Source organism: Mustela nigripes, chromosome 4 (genome assembly GCF_022355385.1).
Source record: "Mustela nigripes isolate SB6536 chromosome 4, MUSNIG.SB6536, whole genome shotgun sequence".
Taxonomy (NCBI): domain Eukaryota; kingdom Metazoa; phylum Chordata; class Mammalia; order Carnivora; family Mustelidae; genus Mustela; species Mustela nigripes.
This window is the reverse complement of record NC_081560.1, coordinates 85,243,016-85,255,808: the sequence shown is the minus strand read 5'-3', so window position 1 is coordinate 85,255,808 and position 12,793 is coordinate 85,243,016. Positions and strand designations below refer to the sequence as shown.

At 40.5% G+C, this 12,793-nt stretch overlaps 1 protein-coding gene across 2 annotated transcripts in view; it reads left to right on the top strand.

The window, feature by feature from the left end:
• FBXL13 (F-box and leucine rich repeat protein 13) overlaps window positions 1-12,793 on the top strand; it is a 251,841-nt gene that overhangs the window by 186,803 nt on the left and 52,245 nt on the right. For both annotated transcript variants that reach the window (XM_059396979.1, XM_059396981.1), the window contains one exon: window positions 147-273. In XM_059396979.1, coding sequence (XP_059252962.1) covers window positions 147-273 — 127 coding nt within the window. The remainder of the gene's footprint in view (window positions 1-146; window positions 274-12,793) is intronic.

Here is a 12,793-nt window from a genome sequence, read left to right as displayed (position 1 = left end):
CACTTTAAAGTTTACTTTTATTTTAAGAAAAAGAAAGTCCTTGCTTCAATAACATTTGCTTCTCTCAGATAGTTTTGATATAAAGAAATGATTACTGATACTGTGATTAAAAGCTAAAATTAATTCTTCATACTGCTTTCTTTCAGCTGCCCTAATTTAAACTACTTGAGTTTACGAAATTGTGAATATTTGACTGACCTAGGAATTGAATATATGGTAAACATCTTTTCCTTGCTGTCAGTAGATCTCTCTGGAACACACATCTCTAACGAGGTACAGAAAATTTTCAGACTAGTTCAATGCCTTTTATTTTTTTTCAGTAATATAATCATTTTTCACTTTGTAAACAATGAATGTATTATCAATTATTTTTATTTCCTAAATTATTATTATAAAGGTAAGATTAGGAATATTGTTTCTGGAATAGTGACAGATGAGGTTATTTGTAAATCAATGGTCTTGTTTCTCTGCTTACAAAATGGCAAATTCAGTATTTTGAACAAGGTCTTGACAGATTGGAATGTTACATGATAGATCTGAAATCTGTTCCATTATAGAAGTTTGGTAATGTGGACATAATATATTCCAGTTGGCTTATATCTGTTTTTCTTATGGACTGAACATTCTGTAAGACTACCTGAGTACCTTGAGATCTCACTCTTTAGTTCAAAACTGAAGTCTAGAAATGCTCTTATCAAAACTACAAAAGAATACATTTTGAAGAACTGATTTCTGGGTTGCCTGGGTGGCACAGTTAGTTAAGTGTCAGACTCTTGGTTTTGGGTCAGGTTGTGCTCTCAGGGTCCTGAGATTGAGCCCCTCGTCAGGCTCCATGCTCAGCACACAGCCTGGCTGGGACTCTCTCCCTTTCCCTCTGCCCTTCCCCCACTAAAATAAATAAATAAATCTTAATTTTTAAAAAAGGCACTGATTTTTTGCAAGCTGCTGATGCTACTCATCAGAGTTGAAACTGGGTTCATACTCATCCTATCACTCCAGCACTGCCCCACTTACCAATCAAAAGGAAGATAAATCTGGAGAGATTTGCCAGTTTCTGAAAGACTTTAATGGGCTGTAGTTAGATAAGGAATGTGTTGGCTTCTCTTGAAGATCAGGCAGTGGAAGAGATACAGGAAGACAACAGAGGTGAGGTTCTCCCATCTGCTTGCTAAATCCCTGTTCATCCCTCAAGCTCATCAAATATCACCAGTGAGGCCTTCTCTAAAAAAGCCCTTCCTTCCAGGCAAGTACAGAACTACTTCTCTATGTGGATCTCCGGCCCTAGCACATCCTTGGACATGACCCATTTCTCTCCATTTCTCCCTGCATTACTGATAATCATGTTGTATCTATTCTTCCCCAACATTTAGTGGGCTAGATGTAAGACTAGGGTCTTTCCTTTTTTTTTACCTAAGAGGGAATTTAAATTCAATCTCTATTCTGCTAGAAGTTCTTCTCTCCCATTCCTTGGTAGTGTCATCTATGTGTGGTTCCAGAGGGGGTGGAGGCAATTACATGGAGTCAACTTGTGATGGTGGAGAAAAGTCTGATCTTTTCAATGTTGTTTTCGGTCCAAGCTGGAACACACTGGGATGGCTGTAAGCTCATTTGGTCTTTGGTTTCCTGTTTTGTTAGATTCCCTGATGTGTCTTCCTAGTCCCTGCTCCAAAGCCCCTTTAAGTCTTCTGGCTCCTTTGTCATGTGTGCCTTGCTTTGGGCCCCTCTGGGTATGGGGAATCTGTGAGGAGGTCTTAGGTCCTTAGTCCTAGACATCCCCTGCAGACATTTTCCTGTTCTCCCATCTGGGTGTATTTGCCCTCAGGCCCGTGCCTCACCCTTCTCTCACTCCACCGCAGAGCGGCTGACTCATGTCCACTTGATTCAGTTGGATTTGGGGCTTGTGAGATATTCGTGAGCAATTGAAAGGGGAAGCAGAAGGAAAAGGCCAGAGTTTACCTCCACCTTTCTTTGCATCATCAGCAACAGCAGCAATAGCTGCATTTCCTTTGTGATCTTCTCCCTTCCATCAGGCCTCCTATGATTCCAGCTTCCCTGGTGACCTTGGCCCCTGGGGTCTAATCACAGCATCTGTTCTCCTTGGTCTTCCAGCACAGGGGGAGTAGTGGCTTCCCGCTGCTGCTCACATCTCTAGATTTGTCATTACCCTATTTAGCTTCTCAGTTTCTCTGCCACAAATGCAGCCAATTCCCTGTCACAATGACATTTCCTAGTTCTAGTTAGAGTTGTTTCTGTTTTATTTTTTAGATCTTAGCTGATACAACAGCAAGCATAGGAAAATTCAGATGCCTTGTTCCTTTTCGCAACCCACCAGGAAAAGGTGGGATGGGCTCCCATTTACGCAGATCCCTAAACCTATCAGGAGGTGCCAACCTTCTCTCCGGATGAATAGAGTCCAGGGAGGTCTAGAACAGGGCCCTGGATGGGGGATTTCTCAGCTTCTCGTTCTTTGCTTCCCTCTAGCTCCCCCTTCCTCTGCTCTTTCCCTCCTCCTCCTCTTTTCTGTTCTTCTTTTCTCTTGACAGAGACTAATCTGGGGGTGGGAAAAACTGTCCCAACTGATTAACATGGTCTGAAAAGTATTATGTCTCAAGTCTTTCATGGTTTAAAATTTAAAGCTTAAAAGCCTGGGATCTTTTTCTTTTTTTCCCTCCTGTGTTCTATAAAAACCTTCCCTTTCATATACAAGTGGATGCCCAGCTGCTGTTAAAAAGGTCATGAGGTAACAAAAAGTAGAGGATCAAAGCACATTATAAAACACATCAAAATATGATTCCACCACAGCACTTGTCACCAGCCAAGAGTGTCTGGTGAACATTTGTGGAACAAAGGCAGTGAAGCTTAAATGTTTTATCCTGGGCTTTAGCACTTTGGGAAAACTTGGTTTTTATTTTCAAAAACTACATATTGAAGTTTTTTCTACTGAGGACAAGTTAAAAAATTAGGATATAAGGGCGCCTGGGTAGCTCAGTTGGTTAAGTGTCTGCCTTCAGCTCAGGTCATGATCCTGGGGTCCTGGGCTTGAGCCCCTAATCGGGCTCTTTGCACAACTGGGAGTCTGCTTCTCCCTCTCCCTCTGCCTCTGCCTCTCCCCCTGCTTGTGTGCTCTCACTCTCTATGTCTCTATCAAATAAATAAATAAAATCTTAAAAAAAAAAATTAGGGTATAGCCTCAAGTCCCACTCGTTTTTTTTCTTATAAAGAATATACACAATCTGAGAGCTGCAAATGGATATCTATGAGGAGAATGTAGTTATGTCCTGCTAAAACATTGAAAAATAAGTCTTCTGAAGGTTTTTTGCTTTCTTCCTTCAAATTGGTTAAAGTCTGATCTAAAAGGCAAATGATTGACAATACAGTACTACAACAGCTGTGGAAGCTAATCTCAAACAGTCAAGATAAAATATGTCAGCTCAGATATCAACTTGGGCAGCTAAACACCAGTCTGGATTGTAGGTCTGATGAAGTGCAAATCTGACTGGAGACTTAACATTTGGGATTTAAACCCTGGAATGTTGCAGATATTCACTAGAGATCAAATGTGACCAATTGTGCCTCTTTAAAAAAAAAGTTTCTTATATTTTCTAATAATTATGTTCACTCTCAGTTCTTTTCAATAATGAGTTTTCAAAAACAATGAGCTTTCAGTTAGAATCATACTACTCATTTGGCTAACAAATCTTTATTCTGACTACTTTGTGTTCAGTGCTGGGGATGCTGGAATAGACAAAACAGGCATGGCTCCTCAGGCATGGGGCAAGAGGTTACAAACCGTGATGGGTGTGGGAAACAACCTTACTCAGAGTCAGAGAAGACCTTTTCCAAGATAGAAAGAAGGGGTATGTGCTAAGCCAAAGAAACAACCTGAATAAAGACATATAAATTTAAAAGTATGGTGACATCAAGGAAATCTGCACATTTGGGTATGGCTTGATTGTGAGGAGAATGGTGAGAGATGATGCTTAAGAGACTCAAAGACGAGGTCATGAGGGGTGCAGAAGCCACATCAAAGAATTTGTTCTCTGCCCTTTTGGCAAGGGAAGGGCACTCAGTATCATTGATTAGGTTGTAACAAGGTCAGATAGACAAGTTTTAAAGACGACTCTATCTGCTGGATAAACATAGGCATAATAGATGAACTAGAGACTAATTATAAGGCAGTAATCCAGTTATGAATGTCTGCGTTAAGGTTAGAGTGCTGGAGCAAAGTCTGCAGGTTTGAGGGGCACTGAGGAAAAAGAATCAATAGGAGATAGAAATAGACTGAGTGTGAGAGTAAAGAGAAGAGGGAGGGAATCAAGGGTGATGCCAGATTTTTGGCTTGAGCCTCTGTATAAATGGCAGTGTCCCTTACTGAGCTGTGTCCTTTCCATAGTGGGAGGGAGCAGGTTTGCTGTTTCTCTGAGTCACCAGCAAGACAGCTTTATAGAAATGTAGAGAGCTCAGAAAATAAGCAGAGAAATCACTGAAATTCACTCCCCAGAGGTAGAAGAGCTTTTTAGGTTTGCAGAGGGTGGAGGGGTGCTGCATTCTGAAAATCATGGAAACTCATGTGGAAGTTAATCAGCAAAAGCATAAACACATATAGTTAGAAACTCAGAAAGATGTTTAAGTGGGAGAGCTAATTTAAATGGGGGAAGCGAAGAGGAGGGCACAGTAATTTCACACTGTATACATTTCTTTTTTTTTTTTTAAAGATTTTATTTATTTATTTGACAGAGAGAAATCACAAGTAGATGGAGAGGCAGGCAGAGAGAGAGAGAGAGAGGGAAGCAGGCTCCCTGCCGAGCAGAGAGCCCGATGTGGGACTCGATCCCAGGACCCTGAGATCATGACCTGAGCCGACGGCAGTGGCTTAACCCACTGAGCCACCCAGGTGCCCCAAACTGTATACATTTCTTATAATAATTAGAAAGTAGTGAATAATGTATCACCCATGAATAAAAGTTGTTTAAGAAGTTATCCGGTACGTACATTTTAGAGAATGAGGAAATATGTAAGTTTTCTTTTACCAGTATAAAGAGGAACAAGGTTTACTAGTGAGGGAAATAGCTTCCTAATGTGATGGTGTCCTTTTTTTTAAATTTTTTATTTTTTATAAACATATAATATATTTTTATCCCCAGGGGTACAGGTCTGTGAATTGCCAGGTTTACACACTTCACAGCACTCAGATGGTGTCTCTTTTTATAAGGATTCATTTATTGGGGAGCCTGGGTGGCTCAGTGGGTTGGAGCCTCTGCCTTTGGCTCAGGTCATGATCTCAGGGTCCTGGGATCGAGCTCCGCATCAGGCTCTCTGCTCAGCAGGGAGCCTGCTTCCTCTCTTCTCTCTGCCTGCCTCTCTGCCTACTTGTGATCTGTCTCTGCCAAAGAAATAAATAAAATCTTTAAAAAAAAAAAAGGATTCATTTATTCATTTTGGAGAGAATGAGAGGGGGGAAGGGCAGATAGAGCAGGAGAGAGAGAAACTCAAGCAGACTCCACACTGAGCATGGAGCCCCATGAGAGGTCATGCAGTGCTCCATGTGGGGCTTGATCTCACAATCCTGAGATCAGACCTGAGCCGAAACCAAGAATTGAGTGCCCAACTGACTATGCCCCTAAGGTGATGGTATCTTAAAGTATCTGCAAAAGTCTTTAATCTCCTATAACTTTTCTTAATGTTTAATTAAATAGGATGTTATTCATTCCCTTCCTACCCTGGAGAATTGTTTGACTATGAGGTTATATCTCCATGTATGTGGGAAAATGTTTTCCTGTAGTTAGGAGAATTATCACCTACTAAGACCACAGTACCCACAGTTAGGGCAGTTCAATCCATTGCTTAAGTTGTCTTAGTCACTGCCATATTTGTTGTTTAAAGGGAAAATGAGTCAGAGCAATGTTCCAGACAGTGTGCTTAGACGGTGGTTTAGGACTCTTTCATTTGCCTAATGTTTGAAGTTTTTAATTATGAGTACTGTATCTTGAGTGTCTGTTAGGTAGGCAATCTCCTGGAGCCCTCTCACTATGTGAGATCCATGAAGACTGAGACTCTGTTTTGGTCATTGCTGCTTTCACAGAACCTTGGGGGTGATAGATACTCAGTAAATAATCACTGAACGAGGGAACAATTGCTATGCTTTATGGTTACCAAATGTGAGTAACACCCATTCTCTGGTGAAGGATCTATACTTTAGAAACTACAGAACATTTATGAAAGAAATTGAAGACACAAAAAGATGGAAAAACATTCCATGTTCATGCATCAGAAGAATAAACGTTATAAGAATGTCTATGCTGCCCACAGCAATCTATAATTCTAACACCATTCCAATCAAAATACCAATGGCATTTTTTCAAAGTGATGGAAAAAACAACCTAAAATTTGTATGGAGCCAGAAAAGACCCTGAATTGCCAAGGAAATGTTGAAAAAGGAAAACAAACCTGGGGGCATCACATTGCCTGATTTCAAGTTATATTACAAAGCTCTGATCATCAAGATAGCATGGTACTGGAACAAAAGCAGATACATAGATCAATGGAACAGAATAGAGAGCCCAGAAATGGAGCCTCAACTCTATGGTCAACTAATCTTTGACGAAGCAGGAACAAATATCCAATGGAAAAAAGTTGTTTCAATAAATGGTGCTGAGAAAATTGGACAGCTATATACAGAAGAACGGAACTCAACTATTCTTTTACACCATACACAAAGATAAACTCTAAATGGATGAAAGCCCTCAGTGTGAGACAGGAATCCATCAAAATCCTGAAGGAGAATATAGGTAGTTCTCTCTTCAACATCGGCGCAGCAACTTCTTTCAAGACATGTCTCCAAGGGCAAGGGAAAAAAAAGCAAAAATGAACTTGTGGGACATCTTCATCAAGGTTAAAAGGTTCTGCACAGCAAAAGAAACAGTCAACAAAACAAAGAGGCAACCCATGGAATGGGAGATGTTTACAAATGACACTACAGACAAAGGGTTGATATCCAAGATCTATAAAGAACTTCTCAAACTCAACACCCAAAAAACAAATAATCAAGTAAAAAAAATGGGCAGAGGACACGGACAGATATTACTCCAAAGAAGACATACAAATGGCTAATAGACACATGAAAAAATGTTCAACATCATTAGCCATCAGGGAAATTCAAATCAAAAGCACATTGAGATACCACTTTACACCAGTTAGAATTGACAAGATAAGAAACAACAAATGTTGGAGAGGATGTGGAGAAAGGGGAACTCTCTTACACTCTTGGTGGGAATGCAACTTGATGCAGCTACTTTGGAAAACAGTGTGGAGGTTCCTCAAAAAGTTAAAAATAGAGCTAACCTATGATCCAGTAATTGTACTACTGGCCATTTACCCCAAAGATACAGATGTAGTGAAAAGAAAGGCCACATGTACCCCATTGTTCATAGCAGCAATGTCTGTAACAGCCAAACTGTGGAAAGAGCTGAGTGAGATGCCCTACAACAGATGAATGGATAAAGAAGATGTGGTCTGTACCCAAAGAACAAATAATCCCATCAAGAAATGGGTAGAGGAGATGAACAAACATTTCTGCAAAGAAGACATCCAGATGGACAACAGACACATGAAAAAGTGCTCCACATCACTCAGCATCAGGGAAATACAAATCAAAACCACAATGAGATACCACCTCACACCAGTCAGAATCGCTAAAATTAACAAGTCAGGAAATGACAGATGCTGGCAAGGATGTGGAGAAAGGGGAACCCTCCTACACTGTTGGTGGGAATGCAAGCTGGTGCAACCACTCTGGAAAACTGCATGGAGGTTCCTCAAAAAGCTGAAAATAGAACTACCCTATGACCCAGCAATTGCACTACTGGGTATTTGCCCTAAAGATACAAATGTAGTGATCCAAGGGGGCATGTGCATCTGAATGTTTATAGCAGCAATGTCCACAATAGCCAAACTATGGAAAGAACCTAGATGTCCATCAACAGATGAATGGATAAAGAAGATGTGGGGAATACTATGCAGCCATCAAAAGAAATGAAATCTTGCCATTTGCGATGATGTGGATGGAACTAGAGGGTATTATGCTTAACAAAATAAGTCAATCGGAGAAAGACAATTATCATATGATCTCCCTGATATGAGGAATTTGAGAGGCAACTTGGGGAGTTTGGGGGTAGGAAAGGAATAAATGAAACAAGATGGGATTGGGAGGGAGACAAACCATAAGAGACTCTTAATCTCACAAAACAAACTGAGGTTTGCGGGGGTTGGGGAGTGGGATAGGGAGAGGGTGGTTGGGTTATGGACATTGGGGAAGGTATGTGCTATGGGAAGTGCTGTGAAGTGTAAACCTGGCGATTCACAGACTTATACCCCTGGGGCTAATAATATATTATATGTTAATAAAAAATTAAAAATTAAAAAAAAAAGATGTGGTCCATACACACAATGGAATATTAGGTAGCCATCAGAAAGGATGAACACCCAACTTTTGCATCAACATGGAGAGAACTGGAGGAGATTATGCTAAATGAAGAGAAAGTCAATTATCATATAGTTTCACTTATTTGTGGAACATAAGGAACAGCATGGAGGACATTAGGAGAAGGAAGGTAAAAACGAACCGGGGGAAACAGAGGGGGAGATGAATCATGAGAGACTATGGATTCTAAGAAACAAACTGAGGGTTTTAGAGGGGAGCGGTGGGGGGATGGGTGAGCCTGGTGATGGGTATTAAGGAGGGCATGTACTGCATGGAGCACTGGCTGTTATACACAAACAATGAGTCATGGAACATTACATAAAAAACTAATGATGTACTGTATGGTAACTAACATAAAATAATAATAATAATAATAATACCCAAAAATACAGAGATGCCAACCCCCCCCAACAAAAACCTGTTTTTTGCAGTTGAATTTGGAAGGGTAAGTATGGGTAATTTAAATATAGTGTGGCAGTGTAGTGTTGAAGGAAGACAGGAAGGGATCTGTTAACTCAGCCTACTCCACATGTAAACATGAAAATGAATGCTTGTTTAAGGAACTTTATATAGCTTAATACTACTAAAATATACTATGAAAAGGAGATGTTGCTGAGGAATTCCATACTGTGCCAAGGAGCTTGGACTTGAACCAGTGGATGGTGAAATAGCACTTAGTAGGGAAGTCTCAGCCATAGTTAGCCTTCGAGTTTAGTTAGATTATTTGGGTTTTTCTCTGGGGGACAGATAGGTGAGAAGAAAGAGTAAAGGCAGGAGACCAGTGGGAGATCTTTTAGTAGTTTAAGAAATATATGACAAATTTTTGAACGAGGTAGAGGCCAGAACTAGCATGAAAAGAACACATTTGAGAATACTTTGGACGTAAAGCTGAAAGAACTTGGTGATTGATTAATTGTGGGAGATCAGGACTTGGGGTGAAGGTGAAGGGGTAAGAATGATTCCCAAAATTTGACTCCAGGTGGATGGAGGTCCTACCTTGAAAAGAAAGGTAGCAGGTTTTCAGGGAAAGCTGATCTAATCTAAACTCTCTATCCCTCTGCTGCTTCTCCATCCCTGCTGCCACTGCCATAGTTAAAGCACCCTCTCTCCTTGCTAACTTCTGTTGCCTTAAGTATCACTGTCTTCAGAACAATTCTCCGCTGGCTGCAGGGTGATCCCTCTGCAAGCAAATTGGAGCTTCTTGCTTCCTTGCTCAGATTTCTTCAGGAGCTCCATTGCTTATAGTATAAAGTCTAACCAATCCAGTGTAGAGGCCCAATCTCTTCCCCTACCTACCTCTACTGTCTCACTTCCACCAGATACCCACTTTTCATCTTCAGCTGAACACAGACACACAACTGACTGCTCCTCAATCACGCCACGTCCTCCTTGCCTTCCCATCTCTGCAAGTTATTCCCTCTGCCTGAAACACCTTCTCCCCTCGTCCACCTAGTAAATTCTTGCTTATCCCTCAAGTTTTAACAGTGTGAAGTTCTCCTGGAACTCCTGGGCAGACTTAGGATCTTTCCATCTTGTTTCCACTGTACTTTACAATGCTCCCACCAAAGCCATTAGCTCATTAGATTTTCATATTTGTTCCACACCTGTCTGCCTACAACACCGGAAGCTTCCTGATGGTAAAGGCTGGGGCAGCCATCTTTGGGAAGCCTCCCTTAATGTCTAGTACACAGAGGCACGTAAAAGATTTGATTTGTGAGTCAGTGGGTGAGTGAATGAATGAATCTCATACCACTTTTTTCCTTTCAACCAAACATGGAAGGCTTTAAATTCCACATTTTCTCAGCTATGCTGTGAGCTCCAGTAGGAGTACTTACAGCTGCATATCTTAATCTGCTGATACACTTTCAAGAGACCACCCATCTGCATGGAACACACACAGAAATAAGGCCTGAGGCTCAGTGAAGCAAAACCTCTAAAGCAGGAAACACATGAAATCGCTTGGGATTCAATAAATAGAAAGAAGGGAGTTAAAAGGAAGCAGGGAGTCTCAGAGGCATATGGGTTTTCCTTTGGATTTTCAAAGGCACATACAAGAAGTCTGCCTTGGTTATACTCTTTCATATGGAGCTTGACCTCTTTTTAGTCCTTTCCAGGCCTTTCTCCTCACTAGTGGCCTTATATGAATTTGTTGATACCAACATTAGCAATAGTAGTTTTCCTTACAGAGGCTACAGACAATTGTCTCCTGTTTCCAGCAAATTGCCTACTGGAAACACTGCAAAAAGAAGTGACCAATTTAAGCTTGTCACTTCCCTCAAGAAAAATCCCTCCTCTTGACTTCCATCAGGTAGGACGTGAGCCGTCTCAAGGCCAGTTGCTCTATTTCTAAGTGACAAAGATGCTGATTTTCTTCCCCTTTAAAATATATAGAGGATCTATTTCTGTGTGTTGACTAAAGCCTGCTCTCCTTTAGACCTATACATCAGCAAATTAGATCACAGTGGTTAATATATTAAAAATATGATTACAAAATTCATACTACAATCAAGTAAATAGAAATAAATAAAAAATAGTTGAGAAAAAGAAAGGTAAGAGTTTTGTTTTGTTTTGTTTTGTTTTTACAAAACTTTAATTGCTAACCATAGAATAAAAGGGAAAATCACTTGTGAGGTTAAAATACATTCTGAAGGACTTTGTATGAGACAGCGTTATCAATGATTTTAGAAAGAGGATGTGTTAATTGAGATAAAATGTATTTCCAAGTATAAGTTTTGTTCTTTATCCCTAAAAGAATGTGGTAAGCAGCACCAAACAGAGCAAATCTTTGAGAAAGGAACATAGGAAATATAAACACTAATTCACATAATTATGAAAGGAATAGGTTCTTTCCAAGAATTCTGAAAGCATGCCAGCAAGATAAGAGAAAATTAGCTCTATAAAAACAGACAATTTTTTAAAATAATTTTCTATTTTTTTATTGACATATAATGCATTTTTAGCCCCAGGGGCACCAGTCTGTGAATCGCCAGGTTTACACACTTCACAGCACTCACCATAGCACATACCCTCTCCAATGTACGTAACACAACCACTGTCTCCCTACCCCCCACCCCTGGCAACCCTCAGTTTGTTTCATGAGATTAAGAGTCCCTTATGGTTTGTCTTCCTCCCGATCCCATCTTGTTTCATTTTTTCCTTCCCTACCCCCCAAGCCCTCAAGACCCCCAAGTTGCCTCTCAAATTCCTCATATCAGGGAGATCATATGATAATTGTCTTTTTCTAATTGAGTTATTTCGCTCAGCATAATACCCTCTAGTTCCATCCACATCATTGTAAATGGCAAGATTTCATTTCCTTTGATGGCTGCATAGTATTCCATTGTGTATATATACTCCATCTTCTTTTTCCATTCATCTGTTGAGGGATATCTAGGTTCTTTCCACAGTTTGGCTATTGTGGATACTGCTGCTATAAACATTCGGATGAACATGCCCCTTCCAATCACTACATTTTTATCTTTAGGGTAAATACCCAGTAGTGCAATTGCTGGGTCATAGGGTAGCTCTATTTTCAACTTTTTGAGGAACCTCCATGCTGTTTTCCAGAGTGGTTGCACCAGCTAGCATTCCCACCAACAGTGTAGGAGGGTTCCCCTTTCTCCACATCCTTGCCAGCATCTGTTGTTTCCTGACTTGTTAATTTCAGCCATTCTGACTGGTGTGAGGTGGTATCTCAGTGTGGTTTTGATTTGTATTTCCCTGATGCTGATTGATGTGGAGCACTTTTTCATGTGTCTGTTGTCCATCTGGATGTCTTCTTTGCAGAAATGTTTGTTCATCTCCTCTACCCATTTCTTGATGGGATTATTTGTTCTTTGGGTGTTGGGTTTGATAAGTTCGTTATAGATTTTGGATACTAGCCCTTTATCTGATATGTCGTTTGTAAATATCTTCTCCCATTCTGTCAGTTGTCTTTTAGTTTTGTTGACTGCTTCCTTTGCTGTGTAAAAGCTTTTTATTTTGATGAAGTCCCAACAGTTCATTTTTGTCCTTGCTTCCCTTGCCTTTGGCGATGTTTCTAGGAAGAAGTGGCTGTGGCTGAGGTTGAAGGTTGCTGCCTGTGTTCTCCTGAAGGATTTTGATGGATTCCTTTCTCACATTGAAGTCTTTCATCCATTTTGAGTCTATTTTTGTGTGTGGTGTAAGGAACTGGTCCAGTTTCATTTTTCTGCATGTGGCTGTCCAATTTTCCCAATACCATTTGTTGAAGAGACTGTCTTTTTTCCACTGGACATTCTTTCCTGCTTTGTCAAAGATTAGTTGACCATAGAGTTGAGGATCTATTTCTGGACT